A 22,074-nucleotide genomic window follows, 5' to 3' on the forward strand; every position below is an offset into this window, starting at 1 on the left:
GTTCAAAACGTCAGGAATTGTTGACGGAAACGACAAAGAATAACATCCCGCCTCGTGCAACCAAATTCAGCATATCACCACTGCACGAAATCGGAGCATCGGAGAACGAGGATTCGCCCCGAGATGAGCCGTGGCGGAAGACAGTGGACGCGCGTGGATGTGTTGACATGCTAAAGCTTTTACGAGGTTAGTTCAAATGAGCACGTGATTCGAATTGCATCAACGTATTATGATGGATTCAAATGCGTCTGTTTGTGTAGAATGATTATCGTTCCGGTGGGCGTCAGAATGATGAAGATGCGACACCTGTAACCTGCTCAACAGAGTCACGTGACTACTTGGAAGCCGTGTTTAGAGTTGAGAAGCAACGGGTCAAAGCCTTCATTTGGAACGAGTGTGTGTTCTTATTTTGATTTGGTTGGTTTTGGTTAGTTGGACGGCTTGGTGTAGTCTAATGGTTAGACGTCTGGGTGGTAACCGAAAGGTTGTAGGTTCAAATCCCCCAAAAGTCAGATTAAGTATCTCCATTGTGTCCTTGATCAAGATGCATAACCAGAGGTTAATCTAGGAGGATTGGATCTTTAATAAATTACTTTACGTCAACTGAATGATTTGTAATTAGAAGTTTGTAGCTTTTATAATGTGATGTAGACCTAAATTTATTTTATATTAAATTGAAAACGTAATATCTTCTTTATAACAGGCAAAATGTAACTAGCTGTGTATGTGGGTGGATGACAAATAACATATGAAGATTTATATGGCTACAAATATAACGGAGTGTTAGATGTTGAAACTTGTACGTTCTTTTTCTTTGTTTTTAAGTGATAAATTCATTTTTTTTTTCCAAGTACAAATACTTCATGTAGTCTTGCAGTTAATAAGAGGTTGTAAAAATTGTGTAATAACTATAAAAGAATTATAAAAATGCTTTTTGAATTTTTTTAGATATACAATGCATTCAGAAAGTATTCAGGCCCCTTCATTTTTTTCACATTTTGTTATGTTGCAGCCTTATGCAAAAATGCTTTAAATTATTTCTTTTTTTTTTCTTCACATCAACCTACACTCCATACCCCATAATGACACAGCAAAAACCAGATTTTTGATTAAAAAAAAAAATAATTCTTTGCAAATACTTAACTTTGCAAATTTATTAAAAAGAAAAGCTGAAATATCACATTGACATTAGTATTCAGACCCTTTGCAGTGACACTTTAAATTTAGCTCAGATGCATCCCATTTCTCTGGATCATCTTTGAGATGTTTCTACACTTTGATTGGAGTCCACCTTTGGCAAATTCAATTGATTGGACATGATTTGGAAAGGCACACATCTGTCTATTTAAGGTCTCACAGCTGAAAATGAATATCAGAGCAAAAACCAAGCCATGAGGTCAAAGGAACTGCCTGCAGAGCTCAGGGACAGGATTGTGTCGAGGCACAGATCTGGCGAAGGCTACAAAAAAAAAAAATAATAATTAGGCTGCATCGAAGGTTCCCAATAGCAGAGTGGCCTCCATAATTCTTAAATGGAAGAAGTTTGGAACAATCAGGACTCTTCCTAGAGCTGGCTGCCCACCCAAACTGAGCAATCGGGGGAGAACGGCCTTGGTAAGAGAGGTGACCAAGGACCTGATGGTCTCTCTGGTTGAGCTCCAGAGATCATGTGTGGAGATGGGAGAAATTTGCAGAAGGACAACCATCACTGCCACACTCCACCAATCTGGGCTTTATGGCAGAGTGGCCAGACAGAAGCCTCTCCTCAGTGCAAGACACATAAAAGAAACACGATTCTCTGGTCTGATGAAACAAAGATTGAACTGTTTGGCCTGATTTCCAAGCGTCATTTCTGGTGGAAACCAGGCTTCGCTCATCACTTGCACAATACACGTGGTGGTAGTATCATGCTGTGGGGGTGTTTTTCAGCATCAGGGACTGGGGGACTGGGGGACTGGTCAGGGTTGAAGGAAAGCAGAACGCAGCAAAATACAGAGATATCCTGAATGAAAACCTGGTCCAGAGCACTCAGGACCTCAGACTGGGCCGAAGGTTCACCTTCAAACAGGACATTGACCCTAAGCACACAGCCAAGACAATGCAAAAAATGGCTTGGGGACAACTCTGTGAATGTCCTTGAGTGGCCCAGCCAGAGCGCGGACTTGAACCCAAGCGAATATCTCTGGAGAGACCTTAAAAAGGCTGTCCACCGATGGTCCCCATCCAACCTGACAGAGCTTGAGAGGATCTGCAAAGAAGAATGGCAGAAAATCCCCAAAGCTTGTCGCATCATGCCCAAAAAGACTTGAGGCTGTAATCGCTGCCAAAGTTGCTTCAACTAAGTACTGAGTTAAGGGTCTGAATACTTATGTCAATGTGATATTTCCATTTTTTCTTTTTAATACATTTGCAAAGTTGCCAAAAATCTGTTTTTTTCTTTGTCATTATGGGGTATGGTGTGTATACTGATGTGAAAAAAATAAATAATTTAAAGCATTTTAGTATAAGGCTGCAACATAAAATGTGAAAAAAATGAAGGGGTCTGAATACTGTGCACTGTAGTACATAAAACGGCAGAACCGTGCTGTCACTTCTGTGTCATGTGATGTCATCTACCTATTTATTCGAACGCGGTTTAATGCGGTAGAAAAATATTTGAAGCAAAGTATTATTTGTCACAGTTGCAATCATAGACAGGTGAGGGATTAAAAGTAATAGGCATTTTGAGCCTCAGACATTGTAAGTAGTGTCCAGTTTTGCTGTCTTGGCAATATATAATTAAATACTTTATATAAGGTGGTAAACCTGTGACTAAAGCAGGGCTCCAGATTTAAAAAATGACATAGGAGCCATTGGCTCATAAACTGAAACATTAAGGATCCAAATGGCTGTTTTTAGTCGCCAACTCACAGAATTGCTCGATTTAGATAGAAAGCCGAAGAAGAGGAAGACAGCTGATAACCCATTAATCGGAGGTATAATAAACAGTATATATAGTTGAGAAGATCCGTAAGTTTGCATTCCCTTTTGTCTCATAAATGTTCACACCCCTTTCATAACATAACTTATCATAAATATAAGAGATTAAAAACAATTATTTAGTACTGCTCTTCAGAATCTACATACCAGATATTTACATAAAGTATAGTATGCATATAGTAGTGTGTTGTTTTCTTGAGCATCAATGAATGTTTGCACCTTGTGTAATAATTGTGTACAAGTCCCTCAATAGACCTTTTCACGCTCCGGGTTTTGGAACGTGGAAGTAAATGATTGCAGGGTAAACTTCAACAGCAGTGAATGGGAGTGAATGGGAGACCACAGCAAATCATATTTTCACTTATCCATTTGCTCCAAGAGCAAAAGAAAAAAATCCACTATTACTTTTGAATATCTTTCCAGAAGAAATGAAAAATAGAGAGCGGTGGATTAAGACAGTCAGATGGGAGAAGATGCCAAATTTACTGTCACTCTCTCAGCAGCTGTAATAGAAACCCCCTCACGGCTTTTAAACTAATTCCAGGGTAATATAACACAAAGAATAATGTTATAAAGCTCCACTCAATATTTAAAAAAAAAGTTTGCTAGATTTACGCTGCTAAATAAGGCGGAATGTCCTATTTAATTTAGACGCGTAATCACAGTCTGTGAAAAAGGTCTATTGTCCTAAGTGTCAAAAGTTTTATATATATATATATATATATATATATATTATAATTTAAATTGTTTTAAATATTGCCTTAGTCTTTCTTTACAGTTTCCGGATGGCCCAGACACAGTGACTACAAGAGTGCAAATTGAATTAAATCCCAGATGCAGTTTATTGTGCCACTCCAATCCCAATCAATAATTACCAGAAGAAAAAAAAGTGGTACACAATACAGGACTTTTAATTATAAAGAAGCCCAAAATACAAATGGGACTCTTATCTTGAAATGTCTGCGCTCCCAGTTGTGAGCTCACAGCTGATTCGCTGAGAAAGTGAATCTGATTTGGGTGATTCATGAAAAAGATCAGATTCAAAAGAGCAATTTGTTCATGACTCTCTCACGTTGGGTTTGTTGTTGCGTGTGGTGCAGCGAGCTCGTCATCACAACAGAATGGGTGAAAAGCTGTGCGAGACACACTGGTGAGCGCTCTAAAGATGTATTCAGTAACTCACAAGATGATATCTTAAGAAACCATGAACGCACACAACCCGACTGTCGCCAATGGCGACTAGATTTTAAATGATTGTCGCAATCAGTTATTTTTGGACACATTTGCGACCATTTTAGTCGCAGTCTGGTGCCCTGTAAATTTGTATTTATTTAGGGAAAGGGATAGTTCACCCAAAAATGAAAATTCTGTCATTGTTTACTCACCCCTGTGTTGTTATAACCCTATATGACTGTCTTTCTTTTCCTTAACACAAAGGGAGAAATTGTGAAAACATGTTGTGCTTAGTGATGTCATACAATGGCAGTTTATAGTGACTACATCTTTAATACTTAAAAGAACACAAAAGTGTAATTCAGAAGTCTAATAAATTATTCCATGAGACTCATTATTGTTATGAAAGCATACAATGTACATTATTGATGTATTATTTAGTGAAAATGTTCACTGACCATTGATCTCCCGTGCGTGTTCATGATAGGGCATGAGAGCAACAGTTCACGCAGCCCTTTGGGGTGTTCAAGCGAAAACCCATTTATTTATCTAAAAACAGGGCCACCATAGCGATAGTGACAACAGAACAGAACACAGCTGCTCACAAATCAGAGTACAGAACTTACTAAACATGTCTGAAGAGTTTGTATTAAAAGAATTTATGCATTTCTATGCCTAGCCTTATTTTTTGAAAGTTTTTGGACAAAACAAAAAGTTTTTGTGCCAGTTCACAGCGGACAGAGTTACCCACGCAATGCCGAAAATAGAAAACAAACAATCGATAGAATGTACCGTCGCTCATCAATGCTGGTTAGGACAAAAGCTCTGATTATCATAGAAAATAGACAGTTTATCATGTGTTGTTTGCCGTCAGGTTAGAACACGGTGTGACTGTGGCTACTTGTGGAGTCTTTTATGTTTCTGTTTTCCGAGTACTCCGTTCAAAAAAATAAGGCTGGGCATAGAAATGCATCTGTTCTTTGACTACAAACTCTTCAGACATGTTTAGTAAGTTCTGTTTTGTGTGCAGCTGTGTTGTGTTCTGTTGTCGCTATCGCTGTGGAGGACCTGTATTTACACGAAAAAAATTTTTTTGCCGGTTGTTCAATTTACTTAATTAAAATTGACTAAAACAACACAATTCTAGAACATTTTCCTTAACTTAAGTCTTAACATAAATTCATTACGTTAAATTCAATTACATCTGTAAAATTAAAGTTTACTTAATCCATTTGAGTAAGGTCTACATGAATATTATTTGTAGCTTTGATGAAACTGGCCAGGGGATTTCCATTTCCCAGCATGCTTTGCAGGGGACTGAATGTGTGAACAAATGTTGAAACTAAGTGTTATTTTATACATTTAAGCAAAATAAAAGAACAGGATGAGTTTTGTTCATATTTACTGTTCTATTTTATAATTTTTCAAAAGTAGTGTTTGTTTGGCTGGAGTTTGTGGGGTTACCATTGTGGTGAAGACTGGTGCTTGTGCTTTGGTTGAGGATGGACTTTTAATTTGAATGCTGCTTAGTTCTTTAAGTTGCTATCAAACTGACAGTGCAACAGTCTCACTGTCTTAGAGCTGCTCACCTGGCATATACTAACGATTAAAAAAAATTATTAATTTGGACCAACATTAGACAATTAATTAAATAAACCTTAGTGAATTAATAAAATTAAGTTGGACCAACATAAATAAATTAGATGAATCTAATAAAGTTGAGTTAAACTAACTATATTGCATTGATTTGACCTAATACAACTAAATTATGTTGGTTTAATGAAACTGCATTAATTAAAACTTTTTAAATTAAATTAAGTAAAGGTAATGAATTAATTTTTTGAGCGTAGATAAACAAGTTTTCGCTTAAACACCCCAATGTCACAAGGGGGCTGCGTGAGTTGTTGCTCTCATGCCCTGTCATGAACGCACACAGGAGATCAACAGTCAGTGAAAATTTTCACTAATAATGCATTAGATTTCAGTTTGTTTTGCACCAAACCTTATCGTATGCTTTCATAACAATCATGAGTCTCATGTATAATTAAACTTATGAATTATACTTTTTTTTTGTTCTTTTGAAGCTGGAAGAGGCCATAAACTGCCACTTTATGACTTCACTGAGCAGTGAAGATTTTTTCACAATTTCTCTCTTTGTGTTAAGAAAAAGAAAGTCATATAGGGTTATTGTGTGTAAACAGTGTAAACAATGACAGAATTTTCATTTTTGGGTGAACTAATCCTTTAAATGGATAGTTCGGCCAAACAAAATGAAGATTCTAGTATAATTTACTCATCTTCATGTTCTTCCAAACCCATAGAGCTTTCTTTCTTCAGTGGAACTAAAAATTAGAGATGCATTAATGTGCTATAGGAATTATCCTACCTCAGACTTCTGAAGTGGTAATGTTTTGTTTGCTTTGTTGTCGAAAGAACAGGAAACTTGGACGATACCAGGTTAATTCATACATATTTCTTAAGGAATTTTTATTTTAACACCATAATTCACATTACTCAGTTAGCTTGCTGACAATAATGGAATTTTAGTCAAATACAAGCTATTTTCACTGTGTAAAAATGTACAACATGCATAAAATGGTTGCTTATATACATAAATGAATATGACCAAAACAGCTGGCAGTTAGCTATATTTAGAAAATTGAATAAAACTACAGAAACCGTACTTTTCTCTACCATGATGAAAGTTTATGACCTCCCATCTCAGAAACTTGGGTATCGTACCAGTCGTAATTATGACTTGAGGGCTCGTTCATATGCTTCCGAGTGGGAAACTCCTATTTACGATAATTCTGATAGCACGTGAAGGCAGCATTAGTCTGTCACCTTTCACTTACATTGTATCTTTTTTTTTTTTTTTCCAGATAATAAAAGTGAATGATGACAGAAGCTAACATGCTGCCTAACATCTTTTTGTTTTAAACTGAAGAACGAAAGTCATACGGGTTTGGAACGACATAAAGGTGAGTAAATAATGACAGAATTTATTTTTGAGTAAACTATCCCTTTAAATATCTTTTTATTAGAAAGTGGCCCAAGTTAATACTCATCAACCATCAATCCACAGTGAATTTCAGAAATTATGGAAATGAACACGTATATAAAATGTTTAGAAGTCTAGACAACCAGCAGAAATATTCAAAGCAATATTATGTTGTTTAATTTTTACGATTTTGTCCCATATCACTTGCACATCCTCTTGACATACTTTAAAAAGCACACACACTTATATTCTGTATTATTTGGCTATTTTGTTATTTATCTGACTCATTTACCCAAAGGAACACACAATACAGTAATTAGAGAGAGAGTCCCCTCTGGAGCAATCTAGGGTTGGTTGCCTCCCTCAAGGGCGCAATGGTTAGAGGATTCATGGATCTGCCGTAACAGTTTGAGCCTGCGACCTCTGGGCAGGCAGCCTAGATCTTTAACCACAACGCTACCCCACCCCCATCATATGTTGTTCATTAGGTACTTGGTGATTTAGACATTTGGTTTTGTGTAAAAGATACACTCACAGTACTGTATTTGTTGTAACGAGGTTCCTACCTGCTTAGTGGAGGCTATTCTCAATTGTTTTATGACTTCTACATAATTTTGCAGGCATGTGAGGTATATTTAGAGCAATGATCTGGAGCATGTCCATGAGTTCTCACTCTCTTAAGAGAATGTGAACAGACAAAGAAAGAGAAAGAAATGCTACAATAAATGACATCATGCATCTGTGTTTAAACTTTGACCCCAAATCCTAACTCCTCCCTTACTCATGCTCTCTTTCTCTCTCTCTCTCAGTCAGCTATTTCACTTCATGCCATGACATGTTGAGGAGCAGGAGGGGAGGAGATGAAGGACCAGAAAAACCGGTAAGCAGCTGGGACCCAGAGAGAGTATGCGAAAGGAGGAGGAGATTTCAGCCTGGACAGAAAAACCATAAGACCTGTGAGGAGGAAGAAATGAGCAACAAAAAGACATGAAGAGTAAGGTGAAAAAACATTTGAGGTGAAATTCAGATTGTCATGGAGAAAACATAAAGGGAAAAGAAGATACAGTATTTGTCAAGTAAGATTCTGTGGTTTTCTTTCTCTTTCGCTAACTGACTTTCTCAATCGTTCTCTTTCTCAAACTTGCATTTCTTTATTACTCAGGACAATTTAAGTTTAGGGATGGGTCAGCACTGTGACTCACCTGCATAAACGAGCTACATTTTCACTTACATGGGAGTTTGACAGATATGTTCTGACACTCTCTCATTCTTCTCTCTCTTTCAAGTTTTCCTTCTCACATGGAATAGACAGACTTTAACAAGCCTCAAGACAGACTGTTGTGCTGAGCTGTTTAACTCTTGCTTTGTGTTTGTTTTGTTTTACAGGGCTTCTAACTAGTAGCATGACTTTACCTTTGACATTGCAAAATACAAACACACCTGCAGTCAACAGTCATCTAAGGACACTCTCTGACTCTCAATTTCGTTTCAGGTAACCTTTCAATACCAAACATTTGCATGCAGCACAACACAGCCATCTGCTTTTTCTGTGCTGACTGCAGTGCAGGCATTGGAGATCCCAAGAGTATCTGCTTCACTTGTTCTATGTAGGACTATGGAAGAAGGTGCATCCTCATGGTTCGTCCCTGTTCGTCTCCAGAGTGCCAGATGAGGGGCATGCTACCCAGCTTGTTACGGGGCCGGCGGTTCTACTGCCGTGAATGGGCCCTCGAAAAACTACAAAAATGGCTAGAGGCACGAGACGCCACCAAGGGAGTGGAAGGAACGGTCCGTGCCTCTCCAGGGGTGCTAGTGACAGGGGGCCCAGGCAGTGGTAAGACGGCCCTCTGCACAGAGCTGGTTTGGCCCCAGTCAGAAGCATGCAGGGTGGCAGACTTGGCATCACGGTGTCTGGCCTGGCACTTTTGCCAGCGGGAAGATGCAAGCAGTATTGAAGTGTGGAGATTTGTACTGGGGCTAGTTGAACAGCTGAAGGAGAGCCCACTTCTCGGACCAAACTATGTGAAAATGATAAGCAATCCTGCCATTGCTGCTGTCCTGGAGCCCCTTCACTGCCAAAGAGCACCTGATGACACTTTTAAAAGGTTGGTGTATTAATGTAATACAATGTATGGTCTGTATGTAACATGGCTTGCTCTACTAAGTAAGGTGAACTATCCCTTTTACAGTTAACAGCCTCCCTTTCTTTTTGTAATAAAAATTTAAGTCTTTTGTTTGATTGTTTGTTTTTTACATTTTTGTTAATGTTGTTGTTATGTTGTTGCCTCTGCTCTGCAACAACTCACTCTCTATTCTAGGTCCCTTTGGACTGTTTTCTGTCTGCCTTTAGTTCTCTAAGCATTTCATGTTTGCTCTGTACTCTTGTGAGGAATCCCAGATGTTTCACAGAGCTCTGCATTTTGTGTTCCATCACACACTTCCTCTGTATTTCACATTGTTTGTGCAAGGAAAATGACACTTCGGCTGGGCCTTTTAATGACTTAAACATTACGTTGTGATTCTAATCTAACAGAGTCTACTTAAGTTATCTCCAACATGTAAAAGTCTCAGGCCCCAGAAAAGTTCTTAAAGGGATTGTTCACCCAAAAGGAACATTTTCATGATGCTCCAAACCCATATGACTTGCTTTCTTCCATGTAACACCAAAGGAGATATTAGGCTGAATGTTTCGCTTCAATCACCATTCATATTCATTGTATGGAGAAAAAAAAAAAGATGTAGTGAAAGTGAATGGAGACTGAGGCTAACTTTCTTCCTTACATTTCCTTTTGTTTTCCACAGATAACATGAGGGTGAGGAAATTATGATACAATTTTCATTTCTAGGTGAACTATCCCTTTAAATTAACAAGGAGTTAAAGATCAATTAAACCTTTAACTCATGTTTTGTGTGACTGATAAATCTTTATTGCAACACTTTCTCCTGGTCTACTCCCCCCCCCCCCCGCTCATCTTTGTCTGGTACCCCTCAAACCCGTCAGAATTTACGTTCTCTATGTTACAGGCAGAAGAGAGACCATTGTTCTGCTTTTCTGCCACATATATGTATTTATTTACTCCTCTCAACACAATAATGACGCCTATTCAGGAGTTTTCACTGTAGTCCAGCATTCAGTGCAGATGGATGATGTTATTTACAGCCTTCAGGAAAAAAACAGCAAAGGCAGATAAATTTGCCCCTAGTTTGTGGAGTTGGGTCCCTTGGTGAAGTCGCCATGCTGACAACTCTTTCTTTTCATTCTCTTTTTCTTTCTTCTGTTAGTGTTTGCTCTTTGCTTACACTAGTGCTTCAGTTTTTCCCTTTACAGTGATGAGGTACAGGCCCACATTCCACATTTCCCTTACACATGCTGACAAACTGCTGTTATGTTTTTTTCTGGTCCATGCGAGAGAATGTGAGATGGGTTAGTTTAGAGGTGAAATGGGAGAGTCAGTCCCTTCTGTATTTACTAACATGCTGTCTTATGTACATAAGATAACATTACCACAAGTAAAGTGTTCATTTAACACAAACAACCAAGGATTTCCACTTTGAGGACAATATTATGAGGACATGTATTTGTGTCATTTAGATCTGTACACAAAAAGGATTATTCCGGGTTAAATACACCTTAAGTCTGTTCCATGCTGTCGATTAACACAGAAAATAATTTTGACTTTTTGTTCAACAATTCTATAAACTCTGCAGATAGTGCTTTTATTGTTTACCCTGGTAAGTTTCTTGAAGATTATTGTGAAAAATAGATTAAATCACTAAATGTTCTGGCAAGCATAATTAAATTGTAATTAAATCAATTTAGCACATTCTTAGTGTAAGTTATGACTCCTTGTGATGTGTTTTGGCAGTGAGGTCTTGCAAATGATTCTATCTAAACTCGTGCTGGACTGCAGTTCCTGTAATATTCAGCTGCCTGACCATGACCAAATCATAAAACCTCCCTTTTTGTTCACAACTGAAGTATAACAAAGTCACACCAAGCATTCCCTCAGGCTCCTGCATGATCTAACATAGGCTAACACTTCACTGTTGAATAGTAACACAAAAGCTTGACCATTTTAACTAGCGTGACTAATCCTGGGGTCAAAGTTTACTCATAGCCTGTCTTTGTGGACATAATGAGACAGGAAGTACATTAATTGGGTTGTTCGCTGCAAGCTGTGATCTGTGTTAAAAGGGCGTTACCATATCAAATTATGAGAGTCCACGTGGTGGAGATAAGGTAATGGCATGCTGTTTGATTAAAAAAAACAGCACATTTATTATTTTACATTTTATGGCGAGAGTGTGGGAGAGGAACAGTTTGAATCGTTTAACAAAAATAGACAAAATTAGACCTGTTGTTTACATTTTACTATTAAAGAATTAAAGTGTGTATCTTCATTATCAATGGAATGTGATTATTCTAAATTGTAATTGTAAAGAAATACTGGTGAGAAATTCTAAATGACAGATTACAATAATCTGTATTAACAGGACAGCATCTACGTATTTGAATGTATTGGCAGTTGATAGTTTACCTGTAGTTTTAACTAAGTATGATCAAGAGGTATTATATGGTTTAGAAGCAAGCACTCATATCTGTATGTCCGGTCCAGCAATCTGTTATTTTGTTTAATGAGATCTGATTAAGTGTTTGATAAAAAGTCAATCATACAATGTCAGGTCAGTGATAAGAGTACTCATAGTAACACACACAAATGAATATGAGACTGATAAGGAAGTAGCACCTTCTCACTGTCTGCCGGTATGCCCTGGAAGCAACAGGAAATCACTGAGCTTCCATAGCACTGAGTCACTATGCCTCTACAGCCACACCTCAAGTCAGAAGACATTTAATGAAGCAAAAGAAGAATGAATGAGAATAATAGAGCTTAATGGTGTTCACTGGATGGATGTGAAAGAAAATTTCGTTTTTGTTCCAAATACATTACCCACCTATTTATGAATTTAAGGGATAGTTCACCTAAAAATGAAAATTCTATCATCAGTTACTTACCCTCATCATGTTGTTCCAAACCTGTATGACTTGGTGGAACACACAAGATTGTAAACAGAATGTTAGGAACTGACAGACTCAGTCACCATTTGCTTTCATTGCATCTGTTTCCCATACGATTAAAGTGAATGGTGACTGAAGCTGTCAAGCCCAAACTTTTTGCCTTTTGTGTTTTACAGAAGAAAAAAGTCACAAAGGTTTGGAATTGTGAGTAAATTTATATTTACTCTTATTTATAACTCTCTCTCTGATTCAATTAAGACTTTGTATCAAGGCCATGGTTCAGATAAGGTCAGGGTTGTTAACTTAGAGCACCTATTATGGTTTTTCAAATATTACCTTTCATGTAATATGTTATATAGCTGTTTGTAAATGTAAAAAATTCTGCAAAGTTTCAAAAATCAAAGTGCATGACAAATGGAGTTATAGACTCCCAAAAGAAAGAACCGATTCTGAACACCTGAAACGATTCGTTAGTTATTCCAGACTTATTTCCTGTACTAACCTACGTAATTTGGTAACAAAAAACCCGCCTCTGGTCTTCATTGGCTGCTCGCAAACAGCTTTGACCCACCCTCAAACACTACACTAAGCGGTAGACTAATCACAACAGACTGGGACATCTGACCAATCAGAGCAGAGTAGGCTCTCTGAAAGGAGGAGTTTAGAATGAATCTTTTAGAACGGATCATTGAACGAGTCGTTTTTGACACTGGGGAAAAAAAAGGTAATGCTGCAATTTAAATTATGAGCAAATTAAAGTGTTTTTTGACATTGGATGCATGTAAATCTATTGTATGAGACCTTTAAAACAAAATTAGGCATGTTTAAAAACCATAATATGTGCTCTTTAATATCTAAAAGCTTGATGTCGGTGTGGTTTACGATGACCACGTTACATGCACTTGTGAAAGTGGGTTATTTCAGAGTTTTTGCAGAAACCAGTGTTCTGAAACGTCATGTAAATGAGGACGCCGATTTCCTTGCACCATTTAAGGGATTAAGATAAAGCAGTTTAGCACACATAGGTTTCTCCAGGAAAAAGATGTTTATGTGGCCATGTAAACACATACGCAACGTTCTAACAGGTTTTTGAAGAGTATAACAAACATCATAGGATGGAGCCCAACAACAAGTCAACAAAACATTTCTGGGAGTACAGTGGGAAAAGCACATTCACTATAAACTATACCCATTTATAAACACCACTGTAAAATATTGACAGTCCCTCATATTCATGTATATGCAAACATTGAGGGAATCCTAGAGTTTTGCATAAAGGGAAACCCCACTATTGAAGCAATTCCGCTGCAGGTCGCAATAGAAAGTAAAGGAAACAAACACAGCAACAACTCTGGAATATCTGGAAATAAAGCGAAGCAAATAAAAATAGTGAAGTCTTCCTCAGATACCATGGTTTTATTTACACAAGCGTCGTGGGGTAATTACATTGCTCTGGAGAAAGCTGTTTACTGACCGAGCCGCATGTATATGGGAGTAAAGAGTACGGCGCTTATACAGTGCATGTAAACAAGAACTCTTTCTCGCAATACGCCGCTTTTTCGCAATAACCCGCTTTCTCGCAATAACCCATTTTCTGGTATCCATGTAAACATAGTCACTGGCAGCAGCCACTTGCTATCAAAGCTCTGGCTAACGAGTATGAAATTATTGTGGCACTGGTTTCAGTTATGCATAATATGTTTGTATAATACATTTTAACCTCTTTCTCTTTTTTTTCTTTTAGGGCAGTATTAGAGCCCCTCTTGTCCTTGAAAACACCACTTCACAGTGTGTTTATAGTGGTGGATTCACTGGACTTGGGGTGTTGTGGAGGTGATGGGGATGGAGAGGGGTTGACATCAGGCGCTGCGGCCACTCAGAGTTCCTCTATTGTCGAGCTTCTGCTGAAACACATACAGCTTCTGCCCCACTGGATCTTCCTGGTCTGCTCTGCACGCCGTCAGAGCAAAACAATTTGCAAGATGTTCTCAGGTAAAAACATTGGGAATGCCTGATTCACAAACTACTTGGCATAAATTTAGGACTAAGCACTCATTAATATTAAAATGCATTTAACTTAACTATTAGCATAATGTAGCCTCTTTTGTGAGATTACTAGCGTTATTACTAATTTCTTCGGAGTGTTGTGCATTGCTTATCTTATTTTTTTAGTTGCTAATTTTAGTTTAGATTGTATACAGGGACATTATGTTCTGTTTACAGATCCATGTAGTAATGGCCGAGTCATGTTCCCCAAATCTAGTGTGCCCACCCAAACATTTGGTTAAAGCTTATGACTTAATTTTTCTGTCTTGCATTCTGTCCATTTATCAAAATATCCTCCAGATTTCTTGAATAATTTGTTTTTGTTTATTACTTGGCTTTGTAGTGTTTTGTTTTTCTCTAGATTAAATGACCGGGTCCCACACGCTCATTAGCTCTTAGTGGATGACATTTGAAGTACAGAGTTGAGAGATTCACAAGAGTGTGTGAATATTTCTTCATTTTTAAACAAATATGAATGCAAGGTCATTAACATTTTGACTTAAAAGCCTTAAAGACCATCATATTTTACCTCTGCTCACGAGATGAAAAGAATGGGTTTAGATTATGCTTTAGCCATTGATTTTCTTCTGTCTTTCTGTTTAATTTTTTTTATTACACTACTGCCATATCTCAACTTTTTCCTCTCTACGCTATAGGTTTTCGGAAGTTGTGTCTGGATGACTTAAGGAAACCTGCGACTGTACGAGATGTACAGCAATATATCCTATGGAGACTTGACCAGAATGGGGCTCTAAGAAGACAGCTTACACCAGAGACTGCTGAAATGCTTAATCTTTTGCACATCAAAAGTGGTGGTTGCTTCTTGTTTCTTGAACGGGTACTAGATGGTGTTGCTCAAGGTCTAGTAGGACTTAGAGAAATTCGGGACATTCCGGGCACACTGAATGGCCTTTACCTTTGGCTCTGTCAACGACTCTTTCCTCGAAGACTGTTTGGTTATATCAGGCCTTTAATGAATATCCTTTTGGCATCTCCAAATCTTTTAACAGCTGATGAGCTCTACACTATTGCCAAAAGCCGTGATTTCTACCTTTGGCTCGGAGACTTTAAGTCACAGATGGCAGCTCTGGCTCCTCTGTTTGTAGATGGCCCTGGGGGCACTAAACTCCTCTTTCACAGTAGCTTTGCAGAATGGTTAACTGATGTTAAATACTGTACACAGAAGTTTCTGTGTTGTGTGAAGGACGGACACCTTTCTTTGGCCATGTCCCTCTCTTTTCGAGCCAGTAGTTTAGGTACAGAGGAGACTTGCCAGCTGGCTCACCACCTCGTCAACAGCGGAGTCCATATAGGGGAACCAGCACTTCTGGCATTGTGGTTGCTATGGACTGGGGTTCCAAATCTAAGTAGTGCCACAAATTACTGTTCTGCTAATGTGCCACCACCACCTCATACTTCTCAAACACCTGTATTGGTTCAGCAAGATGTACTACAACTCTTAATGAAAAGTGGAATTTACTCTGCAACCTGTTCTCCAAACAAGAGCTCTAGTGTGGATGTTCACTGTGTCGGGGGAGGAGGCAGGATTGTTCGGCAGGTATTGCAAAGGGAGGACTCTGTGAAAGCACTTCTTGACAGTGGTGTTAGTGTGAACCGTACAGATCCATCAGATGGACGGACTTTATTAGCAGCTGCAGCTCATGCTGGACTTGCAGATGTAGCTGCATTACTGTTAGGCCGTGGGGCAGACCCTTTGCTGAAAGACACCCAGGGACAGACAGCTCTAACACTGGCTGCCAGACAAGGTCATGTGGATGTACTACAGGTGTTGCTGGAGTGGGTCCAGGAGCAAGGGAGCAAAAGTCCTGTTGCACTAGCCCTGCTGGAGCATTCAGACAATGAAGGATGGACTGCGTTGCGCTCTGCTTCATGGGGTGGACACAAGGAAGCTGTAAGGCTGCTTCTGGAAGCAGGGGCAGAGGTAGATGGCTGTGATTCAGATTGCCGGACAGCCTTGCGAGCAGCGGCTTGGGGTGGGCATGAGGAAATCCTATTAACCCTTCTTCATCATGGAGCTGAGGTAGACCGTTCAGACCGCGAAGGCCGTACTCCACTAATAGCTGCAGCCTACATGGGTCACAAAGAGGCAGTGGAGATCCTGCTGGATGCTGGTGCTGATGTTAATCTTGCAGATGGGGATGGCAGGACTGCACTTTCTGTTGCTGCCTTATGTGTGCCATCAGCAACTGGAGGACAAGGGCATGGAGAGGTTGTTAGCCTTCTGCTGGAGAGAGATGCTAATCCAGAACATAAGGACAGAGATGGAATGACCCCTTTACTACTGGCTGCGTACGAAGGGCATGAGGAAGTGGTGGAACTTCTCTTGGAAGCTGGTGCTGATGTGGATGAAAGCTCTGGAGCTCATCCCTCTGCTATCACCCCTCTTCTTGCAGCTGCAGCTATGGGGCATGCTTGCACAGTCAACCGTTTGCTGTTCTGGGGGGCAGCAGTGGATGGCATTGATGGAGAAGGCCGCACTGCTCTCTGCTTGGCTGCCGCAAGGGGTAGTGCTGAAGTTGTAAGAGCACTGCTGGACCGGGGTTTGGATGAGAATCACAAAGATGACCTGGGCTGGACACCATTACATGCTGCAGCTTGTGAGGGCCACAAAAGTGTGTGTGCAATATTGACAGAGCAAAGTAGCATGGCACGTGTAGGTGAGCTTGATGTAGAAGGTCGGAGCCCTCTAATTCTGGCAGCACAAGAAGGGCATTGCAGCACAGTCAGGCTCCTTCTGGACCGCAAGTCGCACATCGATCATCGTGCATATGATGGGCACTCTGCGATCAGTGCAGCTGCTTTGCAGGGGCATAGGGAGATTGTAGAGCTACTGATGCGTAGAGGGGCTAACACTGATATCCGAGATGCTGAAGGAAGACCTCTTCTTTATTTGCTAGTTCTGGAGGGCCATTTAGATATGGCAACCCTGCTCGTAGAAAAAGGTGGTGTGCCTTTGGGGTCGAGAGATGTAGAAGGACGAACTGCCCTCCATGTAGCAGCTTGGCAAGGAGACCTGGATGGTATTGAGCTGTTGCTGAAATATGGAGCTGATGCAAATGCACAAGATCTTGATGGTCGTACACCTTTGCACTCTGTGGCATGGAGGGGTCATGCTGCTGCTGGCAGGCTGCTCCTTAGGGCTAAGGGTCTCGATGTCAACCTGGCTTGCAAACAACAGGGTGCCACAGCACTTAGCATTGCTGCTCAGGAGGGGCATGCTGAAATTGTAGCCATGCTTTTAGAGAGAGGTGCAGAACCAGACCATGTGGACTGTTATGGTCGCAGCCCAGTAAAAGTAGCAGGAAAACAAGGTCATTTTACTATTGTGCAACTTCTGGAGAGCTATGGAGCAAAGCCCTTTACAGGCCTCATACCATTCTCACCCAGTGGTGCTCCCAACACTTTTTACCCTTCATCAACAGTAAAAACCCAGGTGTCACTCAGTTCAAGAGAGATGGGTGTCGATGGAGTTCCACCCACTTCTTCGTCCTCGACCTCTGTTTCTGCCTCCTGTTCCCCTGCTTCCACAGCAGAGCGTTTCCACTCCATGCCTGCCTCACAGACCTCGTCCTCCACCTGTCACTCCCTTGCCACAGCACAGACTGTACCTGCTGACAGCCTAAATTTCATCCAGCAGATACAGCAACATTCACTTCCTCGTTCCCGTAGTCGGCCTTCCACCTTGCCTCACCCTGGCTCCAATCCTGCCAGTCTTCAGGGCAGAGGTTCAAGGCACAAGCAAAAGGCTGCACCCAAGGGCAGTCCCACACTCAAACAGTGCATCTTTAATGAACTGCTGGTCACGGACAAACCCTTAAAAGGACTTGGATCATCAGGGGATGGTGACTACCTCTTAGAACCTAAAACTCATTACATCATAGAGAATGTGATGGAAAAGAGCCTCAAACACGCTGGAGGAGTAGACCTAAAATGGAACTCGGTTATGGCTTCCTTAGGAGTAATGCCGAACCAAGAGGGCCCAATTAGACAGACAAAAAATAGGGAAAGCCCCCCTTTAGGGTATCCACCTCTTCAACTTCAATCCCATGCACAAAGAGATAATTGGGGGAGCATTCAAAAGATATCCACATCTCCAACCACTGACCTTTCAGCTATTTCCTCAGATAGAGCCTTACCTGATAAATCTGTGTTTAACATGACAACTACTGACCCCCAGCTGAATCTCAAACAGGCAATTAAGCTGCAGTTTGAAGGGCCAACCAGTGCAGCACTTTACAAGCGAGAAACACCTCTCTGAGGTGAGACATTAACTGAAGTTTCTGATATAGAAGAACATTACATTTGTTATTTTTCATGTACATTTAAAGTATTTTAATTATTTTATAATTTACATATTTGGATGTATAGTATGCATATATGTTGCCTGTCAGGGAGTTGTCAGATATGCCAGATGGAAGTGAAGTACAATGTGCTTTGAGCTGCAGTCTTTATGATCTGCTCTTGGAATGTCAGGAATGCTAATGACAACTCTGTCTGTTGTAGGAAAATCTGGACATTTAGGACTTCAAGGAGATGAGGGTTGTATGGGCAATCACTGCACTGTGTGTGGGAATTGTTGAGAGTAGAGTTGGATGGCAAATGAGAGTCATAACACACTGACTTCCACCTCTCTCTAACCCATTGACCCCAAAGCACAAAAGGAGAGGAGAGACAGAGAGAGCCTGGAGGACTTGAATTCAAAGGATCAAGCTGTGTACATTCCAGAGCTTTCCCTCTTTATCCCATCATAAGAGAGAGCAGCTGTCACTCTCTCATACTCACACATACAATAACAGGAAAATATATTTACTTTCAGGTGGACACTTATAAATATGTCCTCTGTTGTTACTGTGCATTTGCAAAAGTCACCATACTTGTACCCCAGGGATTTTCAATGAAAGACATTACTAAATTGTTATAGACAGCACAGCTATTCATTTTTTCAGTGTCATACACACAATGTGGTTCAAAAGTGCCAGGTAATGGAAAGAAATTGCACCTTCATTTTATATTGACGAAAAGTAAGAGCTAATAAGAATGCGGCCAAACTGTAAACACCTCTATGGTAAAATAAGTACAGAAGTACCCAGGATCAGACTTGCTGGTCAAAAAGGGCTTCTTCAAAAGCACACCCATGGATACCACTACAAAGTCGAACTGCCACTGTTGCTTTGTGGCTTTGTATGCCAGATGTTTTTTGATGACTTGAAGTCGTCAGTAAAGTTTGTGTCTTTTAAAGATGTGCAAAATTTGATGGACTATTTGTTTTTTGGATCTGCATATATCTTACTACTCTTTTACATCTGTTCCATCATCTGTTGCTGAATTGTGCTGTTCTGTATGTTGACATGGTAATGGTTTATTTTTCCATTGTGGTGCTGCAAAATTAGGATAAGACTGAAAATAAGTGACCAATCGTGTGTCGCTATGTCACTAAAGCTGTTTGATCCAGCATGGTTCTTCTGAGTACTGTTAGCTAACCGTGTTTATCAAACTGTACCAAACCGCGTTCTGATGGAAATGCTACTGATGCCTTTACCATGGTCAGCATAATTTGCCCTGATGATGGAAATGCATCTTAAATTTACCAGGAGCTTGAGTTTTTCATTCACACATTCTGTTTTGTCAACAGTGAATCATTTACCTATCAGCCAGGCAGATTTAAGATTTTAAATTGCCAGTTTGGGACGATGGGACGAAGAGAGTAAGAAGTTACTGTTTGAGAAGCAAAACACAAAAAGGTATTGAGAAAGGAAGGTATGTGTGAAGTAGAGTTGAGTAGAAGGATTAAAAACCGTGGTCACAAAAACCTTCTAGGAAACGAGATGGGAGAGAGTGATGTGAATTTAACACTTCACCATAGGTAATTTATCATGTTTATACTATTTTGTATGTTACATTTTATTGAGATGCACTAATTAAAACAATGTTTATGATTAAACTTTCCTGGTTAATTATATGAATATGTGCTTTTTAGTTTGCTTGCAGCAGATCATATAGCATCACTCAGACATATAAGAGCTAGTTTGTATGTACTATAAGTTTACTTTACTCACATTTGTGCTTTATTAACATTTCAGGTATGTGTTTTGCTATGTTATTATTAAAACACAGTTTCATTAAAATCATGGGAACAGCTTAAAGGTATACTTTAAATGTCTGTCAATTATTCACTTTACATATTGTTGGATACATGCATCCATTTCTTGCATGAAAACGCAAAAGAAAATATTTAGCCACATTTTTTGTGCATTGTTCTGCAGTGTATAGGAATGATAAACTTTTTTTTTTTTTTTTTTTTTTTTTTGTATTATCAGAATGTCCATGCTGCTCTTCTCCATACAACGAAAGTGGCTGGCAGTTCAGATTGTCAAGACTTTAGAGACTTCACAGAATTTAGCACACTAGTCGTATGGACTACTTTTTTGGTACTTTTTGTTATTTTTGGAGCTTGAGAGTCTGAATGGTCAACCACTTTTCATTGAAGGAAAAGAGCAGCTGAAACATTCAGCAAAATACCTCATATGGTCCACAGAAGGAATTTTTTTTATTATTTAGCTTTCAAAAGGACAAGAAGGTGAGTAAATGGCAGACACTTTTGGGCTGAACTATACCTAATCCAGAACTTTAAGTAGATCTTGGGTCTTTAGAGAATTTAGATGTTTTCTGTCCCTGTTCGTTTGTTGGGGTGTATATTTCTTTCATGCTCAAAGTGTAAAAAATGTCACATCCTTAAATTAGCTTTTTCCTAGTTTGTACATCCTCTGCTGTTTAAGACTTGTTTTTCTTTTCTTTTTTGTCTCTCTATAATGTACACACTCATCATTCCCTGTGTGTTTTTTTTAATTGCCCCTCTAAAATGTTCTTGCTACTTCCATATTCTAAATGCCCTCAAAGCAAACAGCTGGAAAAATGACAGTGTTGTTGCACACAAAGCCACAGATTCACACACCATTCATACTTATAACAATGGTAAATTTCATCAGACATTCAAAACACACAGATATACTCTGTTTTCCAGACCTGTGTCATTAAAAGAAAAGCTCAGTTTTAATGCTTACTAATCTATAACCACATTATCATAGTTTGCACAAGGAGCACAACCCAAAAATGCAGCTACATACAGATGCTTGAAAATGTGGCAAAACTGTTACTGTTACAACAGGCTAGGCCTCATAAATTCTAATATCAAGAGTTTCATCATGTCATTAAGATCAATTTTGAACTCCCTTTCTGAGACATGTTAATTTCTCAAAATGCCGAGACATTTAGAGGCATGTTATTTCTACTTTGGAAGTTTGTTATCTTTGTTCTTTCATTTTTATTTTTTAATTCCAAGACATAACTAGTCTTTACCCTGTTTGTGCTGATGTGGTTTGGGGTTTGTAGACAAACTGCAAACTCAGGAATTCCTCTATAATGAAGGACAACTTGCACACAGTTCTTTTATAGGTGGGATTTTTTTTTTCCTTATGCTGTAGACACTGCAGTATTCATTTTTATTTTAACGTTTTAGGGGCCATCACATTCCTTCCTAAATAACAGTCTTTACAAGATAACTTATTTATTGCAACCACTGATAATAGGACCTCTCAGACTAGTCACATCAATAAAAACTAGAATACATTTAGAAGACATTTACCATATCTCTACAAAATGAAATTAATGCAAACTGGATTATTTAATGCTCATTAAAATGTAGATTGGTAGAATAGCACCTGGCAGAAAGATCCAATGTAAAAGGCTAATACAGTATATTTAACTTCCTAAAACAACTCCAGAATGGAACAAGTTGAACAGGTTCCCCTTTCTGGGAATTGCATTTGCCCATATT

At 39.3% G+C, this 22,074-nt stretch overlaps 1 protein-coding gene across 5 annotated transcripts; it reads left to right on the top strand.

Annotated features, from left to right (window-relative positions):
- Positions 1 to 37: 37 nt before the first annotated feature.
- On the top strand, positions 38 to 20,519 carry LOC127447474 (ankyrin repeat domain-containing protein 50-like). 5 transcript variants are annotated; one of them, XM_051709372.1, is made up of 8 exons: positions 58 to 186; positions 7,035 to 7,133; positions 7,963 to 8,229; positions 8,540 to 8,645; positions 8,765 to 9,258; positions 13,918 to 14,165; positions 14,876 to 18,499; positions 18,744 to 20,519. In XM_051709372.1, exons 5-7 carry the CDS (start codon positions 8,789 to 8,791, stop codon positions 18,496 to 18,498), a joined length of 4,341 nt encoding a protein of 1,446 aa, XP_051565332.1. In that variant the 5' UTR covers positions 58 to 186; positions 7,035 to 7,133; positions 7,963 to 8,229; positions 8,540 to 8,645; positions 8,765 to 8,788; the 3' UTR covers position 18,499; positions 18,744 to 20,519. The 5 variants fall into 5 exon arrangements, with proteins under 5 accessions (XP_051565334.1, XP_051565332.1, XP_051565331.1 ...); XM_051709371.1 differs by having other exon boundaries at positions 8,540 to 9,258; XM_051709370.1 differs by lacking the exon at positions 8,540 to 8,645 and having other exon boundaries at positions 8,646 to 9,258.
- Positions 20,520 to 22,074: the final 1,555 nt, after the last annotated feature.

Source organism: Myxocyprinus asiaticus, chromosome 10, assembly GCF_019703515.2.
Source record: "Myxocyprinus asiaticus isolate MX2 ecotype Aquarium Trade chromosome 10, UBuf_Myxa_2, whole genome shotgun sequence".
NCBI classification, from domain to species: domain Eukaryota; kingdom Metazoa; phylum Chordata; class Actinopteri; order Cypriniformes; family Catostomidae; genus Myxocyprinus; species Myxocyprinus asiaticus.

Coding starts and splice junctions, on each gene's coding strand:
- LOC127447474 (XM_051709374.1), top strand. CDS start 8,789: ATGGTTCGTCCCTGTTCGTCTCCAGAGTGCCAGATGAGGGGCATGCTA. Junction 9,259..13,917: donor CCTGATGACACTTTTAAAAG/GTTGGTGTATTA, acceptor TTTTTCTTTTAG/GGCAGTATTAGAGCCCCTCT. Junction 14,166..14,875: donor AATTTGCAAGATGTTCTCAG/GTAAAAACATTG, acceptor TCTACGCTATAG/GTTTTCGGAAGTTGTGTCTG.